Genomic DNA, 6,000 nt, shown 5'->3' with positions numbered 1-6,000 from the left:
TTCTCCTGCATGAAAGTACATTTTGCCCTTTTTACTCTCACCCCGTAACTCTCCAGCCGGCTCAGTACCTCCTCTAGGTTCCTCAGGTGCTCCTCTCTTGTTCTGCCTGTGACCAGTATGTCATCTAGGAAGCAGGTCACATGCTCTAAAGCTTGTAGGATCTGATCCATCACATTCTGGAACATTGAAGGCGCACAGGACACCCCATATGAAAGTATGATAGACATACAGTCCTTTATGCGTATTTATTGTCAAATACTTCTCTGAGTCCTTCTCTAACTCAAGCTGTTGGTAGGCATGTGACAAGTCTAATTTGCTAAAGAGAGTGCCTGCAGCCAGTGTGGCAAAGAGATCTTAGGCATTCGGTAGTGGATAGTTCTCCTCCTCCACACTCTGATTTACCGTGACTTTGTAGTCTCCACAGATAAGAATTGACTTGTCTGATTTGGGTACAACTACTATCGGGACAGCCCACTGACTATGTTCTATCTTTGAGATAATACCCGCTTTTTCTAACCTGTCTAACTCTTTCTCGACTGCATCTTTTAGTGCATATGGCACTGGTCTTGCCTTCCTGAAGACTGGTTTGGTCTCTGGTTTTACTGTGATGCTGGCCTTAAACTCACGAATAGTGCCAGTCTCCTCAGAAAACACTGCTTTGTGTCTCTGCAACACTGCCTCCACATTTGCATTATTACTGCCCCCTGCTGGTATAACTGAGAATATGTTTGCCCAGTCTAGTTTGAAGTTTGTGAGCCAGTTACGGCCAAGGAGGGCTGGTCTGTCACCTTTCACTATCACAAAGGGTAAATCACCACTCTGGTTTCCATATTTCGCATTGACAGTCACTTGTCCCATCAAGGGAATGTTCTCACCGGAAAAGGTTGACAGCCGCACTTTACTTTCCTTCAGAGGCAGATGAGAGAGATGTTTCTTATACGCCATCTCAGAAACAAGTGTTACGGCAGCTCCTGTGTCAAGTTGCATAGCTACCGGGGTTCCTTCTAACTTGACATTTACTCTAATGTCCTTTTTCCCCATTACCAACTGTATTAGTGGTGTACACTGTATTCATGGAATACGACCCGAACAGTTCATCATCATTTCCATTTCCTGCTGTGTCATTTGGATTGCTGTTTTCAGCAACATACTGTGTGTGGGGCGGCACGGTGGTGTAGTGGTTAGCGCTGTCGCCTCACAGCAAGAAGGTCCTGGGTTCGAGCCCCAGGGCCGGCGAGGGCCTTTCTGTGTGGAGTTTGCATGTTCTCCCCGTGTCCGCGTGGGTTTCCTCCGGGTGCTCCGGTTTCCCCCACAGTCCAAAGACATGCAGGTTAGGTTAACTGGTGACTCTAAATTGACCGTAGGTGTGAATGTGAGTGTGAATGATTGTCTGTGTCTATGTGTCAGCCCTGTGATGACCTGGCGACTTGTCCAGGGTGTACCCCGCCTTTCGCCCGTAGTCAGCTGGGATAGGCTCCAGCTTGCCTGCGACCCTGTAGAAGGATAAAGCGGCTAGAGATAATGAGATGAGATGAGATACTGTGTGTGTCCATGACTATTTTTAGTTTTACACATCCTTGCTATATGTCCTACCTTTGAACACTTGTGGCATGTCTCTGTTATATACCTGCATACTTGCGCTGCATGATTGCTACTGCCACAACGGTAACAGGGATGGTGCGTTTTTGTTCTCTGTGGTCTGGAACTGTCACTTGTGACCTTATCTTTCCACTCTCTGGTGTCTGGTTTGTTTCTCCACGCACCCTTACTTGCTCTCTCCTTGTCTATCTTATTCACCGTGACAGGTCCTTTCATTTTGCTGGTGAACTCCATCGTATTCTTCGATGCCATTTCCATCGATAGACAGTTCACATGCTTTTGCAAACGTCAAATTTTGTTCCATAAGCAACTTTCTCTGAATAGCCTCCACCCTCAAACCACTAACAAATCTGTCCCTCAGTGCTTCGTCCAAATGCAGACCAAATTCACAATGTGTGGCCAGGTGCTTTAACGCCACCACATAATCCGACACGGACTCATTTTCCTGCTGGTTCCTTTTTTGAAATTTAAACATTTCAGCGATAACTAGTGGCTTGGGCTTATAATGGGATGTTAGTTTCCCACTCAGCACTTCATATGAGAGGCTACTTGGTTTATCTGGTATGCAGAGTTTTTTTTTTTTTAAAACAGTCCATAGGCTTCTGCGCCTATTACAGACAGGAAAACGTTGGCCTGTTTACCTTCCTCCACTTCATTGATGATCATCCATTACTCAAACCTCTCAAGGTATGACTCGAAGTCTTCTTGACCTTCCTTGTACTTGCCAATGTTTCCGATGAAAAATGCTATGCTGCACCGCGCTCCACAGTCCACGTTAGCTCGGCTCGTCTTGCTAGCCGCTAGCTATCTTGTAGCATCCCGTTACTTCATGTTAGAACTTTAATATACTAGCTCTGCAACTGGAATTCCCTTCCACTTAAAAGGGATCCCATCCTCGTCGCCACTGTAATTTATTTGGACTAATCGTACACTGTTAATATATCCATAACAGCTAAAGATGACTGAGGCCAACTTCCACACGTCTGCACCTCTTTATTGCAACTCTAGATGCCCCTTTTCCACCAAAGCAGTTCCAGGGCTGATTCGGGGCCAGTGCTTAGTTTGGAACCGGGTTTTCTGTTTCCACTGACAAAGAACTGGCTCTGGGGCCAGAAAAAAACGGTTCCAGGCTAGCACCAACTCTTTGCTGGGCCAGAGGGAAAAAAATCGCTCACGTCAGTAGTGGTGGTGGAGTATTAAGACCGACAACAATAGCAAGACCGCGAAAGGTCGCCATTTTTAAGCGACGAGAAACAGCAGCTGTACAAACGCGAAGTCATCCATTATTGTTGTTGCTGCTTCTCTTCTCCGTGTTGTTGTTACTTCGATGTTCATGCCAAGGTTTATGCAAACGCAGTGACGTAACTGACATATACAGCGACGTAACTGACGTATACAGTAACGTAATGACGTGGCTCCCCTTAGCACTCCGAGCTATGGAAAAGCAAACTGGATCTCAGCTGGCTCGCAAGTTGAACAAGTTGTGAACCAGCACCAGCACTGGCCCCGAACCAGCCCTGGAACTGATTTGGTGGAAAAGGGGTAAGACTGACACACACAGGCAACATCCAGGCATTACTGCATAACTAAATCACCACTAGATGGCCCTGTTTAACTACCAATAAAACAGAAGGGTCTAACTAAGCAGTTATAATATCAACATATTACAAGTTGTCTCCTATATACTCCTATACGAGTATACACTGTCCAGTTTTGTCCTGTTAAAGCTCTGGTACTGAGCGAAGCCATTTTCTCAGACGTGGTCTGGTGTGCCATCCTCTCTTTTTGGCAAACTTGAAAGCATTTCCAAAAAGGTCAGGGAATGACGTCATCAGATTTAACTTCTCGGCATCTTCAGGACTATTCAGACAGAACAAAATTGGCTTTAACACAACACAAACAAAATCATATGAGAACTGTATATTTTCTATACAACTCACTAATGCTCATGCAGATTCCGGATGAAGCGCAGCAGGCCAAGTGTGTTCTCTGGGTAGGGCTTTTTCTTACCATCCATTTTTTGCACAAGCTCAGAGGGCAACTGGAGAAGCAGGTATTATAGAAAACCATTTAAGAAAACTTTACGATGCACAAACAAGTATTCTGTAGTCGTCTCATGAATGACATTTGCATGGTGAGATCACTGATGCAGGCTATTGCATGATATAATCCCTCATAATAAACAAAGCAGAAACATGTTTGTAAATCTCTGAGCAGAAACAGTTTAACAGTTGACTGTTACAGGTTTTTTCCAACAACTACTATAAAAGAAATTGTAACTACCAAATTCATGGTTTCAAAATTTGCACGTCTTTTCACAATCACATAGTTGCACATGTTTCATGACGAAAATGATTCTATTAAAATACAATAAACACAATATAAATGAAACACAGTGGCACATCAGTATTGTCTACTGTAACGTGACTGAGAGACTTAAGTCAGTATTCAAGAGTGAAATCTGGTTGGACTCACTTTTGTTTTCCAGTCTGAGAAGCTTTTCCCTGCTGTAATTTCCTCTATAGCAGAAAGGAGGTCTGGCTCAGCATTGCGGCAGTTCTCCACATCCTTTTCATTCCCCAGCCTTTTTAAGTACTCCACTTTCCTGAAAATTTGAAAAAAAAAAAAAAAACTGTAAAAAGCAACACAACATGCAAAATTCAGTTTGTGAAGTATTTCCAATTAAAAAAAAAATCTAACTATATACAATGCAATTTCAGTTTGTATTACAGATTTTTCTTTTTACAGTTGCAAACAAAAGAAATTATAAATAAAAACTCGATAAAAAACTCGAAGATCTTTATCTAAATACATGACCTACTCATTCTAAACCTGCCGAGCTTCGCCACCGAAGCTCTCAAAACTCGTAGTATTTTACTTCCATTCAAGCCTTGTTTCGAAGTCTGGCCAATAAGAATGCTACATTTTTGGTGGTAAATTTGATTTTCTTGATTTAACTTCCATATATGGAAAGCACACGCGTCGGGCACGCCCTGGGAAACAGCTGACTGTCGACAAAAATGCACAAAATTATTTGACAAAACAACAAAATTTTGGTGAGCACGGATTAGTATAAAATTTATAGGCCATGTTTTTTTGAGAATTGGCTGTGTAAAACACGGCTGCATGGCTCGCTAGTCAAGCCTATGTCCTACAGGCAGTTTTTGGTGCAAAAATGATCGCTGGAGATGTAAATCGCTCAAACCAATGACCGGCTCAATGTCCGGTATAGCTCTTAAAACAATTGTTAACTCACCCTTCGTGATCTTTTTGAAGTTTGAGATAAAGTTAATTTGCATAACTCAGCATACGCCATCTTGTGTTTGCTTTGAATATGTTTTCTTAGGTTTGTAGTATTTCCATATTCTGCACTAATGGCCTTCTGTCATATGATGCAAACTGCATACTTCTGTTTCTTGTCTTCTTTTTAAAAATATTTCCAGACAGAGCTTCTGTCTTGAGTGTCTTCTTGCGTTTGGTTTGCGTTGTCCTTGTCAGACATTTCAAATTTTCGCTACCACATAAGAATACATGGGGACCGAGACTTCCGGTATTTTTGCACATGCTCGGTTATGATTTTCGGTGGTTAAAAAAAAAAGAACCGAATTGACTGAATTTTTGTGTGGCAGTGGGGGCGTGGTCAAGCGTCAGTCTGTGAAGGGAGGGCGGAGTTAGGGAAGGTAAGTGGCAGAATCACTACACCTGATGGGAATTAACCTGTGTTTGTGTGTCTTCCCCAGTGACCGTGCCCTATAAAGGAGAGGGAGAGCAGAGGAAGGGAGCTCTTCCCCAACCTGGACACTTGTGTGCGTGCGTGCGTGTGTGTCAGAGTGAATATAAAAGCTGAAGAGCTAAATAAACAAGTTTTTGAGAACTCACTTCTGGCCTGCTGTGCTTCTGTGCTCCACCCACCTAGAACTCTTGCTACAGTGGTGCTGAAACCCGGGACTCGGAGTACGGAAGAGAACAGCCCCATGGAGTCCTCCCCCTTCAAGGACCTGGTCCATGCCCTTGCCACGGCCCAACAGAGCCAGCACCAGGCGCTGGTCGCCCTCCGGAAGGAGCAAGAACAATGATTCAAAGCCCTGGTGCTGGCGCAGCAGGAAGATCACCAGGTGTTCCGGCACCGGCTCGCGTCGGCGGGGTCCACCATCACCACCAGCGTGGACCCTCCCCACCTCACCCTAACAAAGATGGGTCCGCAGGACGACCCCGAAGCCTTCCTCACTCTTTTTGAGCAGGCAGCAGAGGCATGGGGTTGGCCAGTGGAGTAGCGCGCGGCGCGCTTCCTCCCCCTGCTAACGGGTGAGGCGCAGCTGGCCATGCTACAGCTCCCCGCCGACAGCCGGCTGGTCTACACCAACCTCCACAAGGCCATCCTCCAACGTGTGGGGCGCACAC

The 6,000-nt window shown here is 44.9% G+C and overlaps 2 protein-coding genes across 8 annotated transcripts in view; both read right to left on the bottom strand.

The window, feature by feature from the left end:
* Positions 1-354: 354 nt before the first annotated feature.
* Positions 355-1,041, bottom strand: LOC132895047 (uncharacterized protein K02A2.6-like). The gene has a single exon (XM_060935228.1). It carries the CDS (start codon positions 1,039-1,041, stop codon positions 355-357), a length of 687 nt encoding a protein of 228 aa, XP_060791211.1.
* Positions 1,042-2,572: 1,531 nt separating this feature from the next.
* The window catches only part of LOC132894981 (uncharacterized), a 39,218-nt gene continuing 35,790 nt past the window's right edge, over positions 2,573-6,000 (bottom strand). For all 7 annotated transcript variants that reach the window (XM_060935142.1, XM_060935174.1, XM_060935134.1 and 4 more), the window contains 3 exons: positions 4,075-4,204; positions 3,540-3,640; positions 2,573-3,459 (listed from right to left, as the gene is read on the bottom strand). In XM_060935142.1, coding sequence (XP_060791125.1) covers positions 3,321-3,459; positions 3,540-3,640; positions 4,075-4,204 — 370 coding nt within the window. In that variant the 3' untranslated portion in view covers positions 2,573-3,320. The remainder of the gene's footprint in view (positions 3,460-3,539; positions 3,641-4,074; positions 4,205-6,000) is intronic.

Source organism: Neoarius graeffei, chromosome 1, assembly GCF_027579695.1.
Source record: "Neoarius graeffei isolate fNeoGra1 chromosome 1, fNeoGra1.pri, whole genome shotgun sequence".
Lineage (NCBI taxonomy): Eukaryota > Metazoa > Chordata > Actinopteri > Siluriformes > Ariidae > Neoarius > Neoarius graeffei.
This window is presented reverse-complemented; position numbering and strand designations above follow the sequence as displayed.

Excerpts from the sequence above, each read along its gene's own strand:
- LOC132895047 (XM_060935228.1), bottom strand. The coding sequence starts at position 1,041 with ATGGGGAAAAAGGACATTAGAGTAAATGTCAAGTTAGAAGGAACCCCG.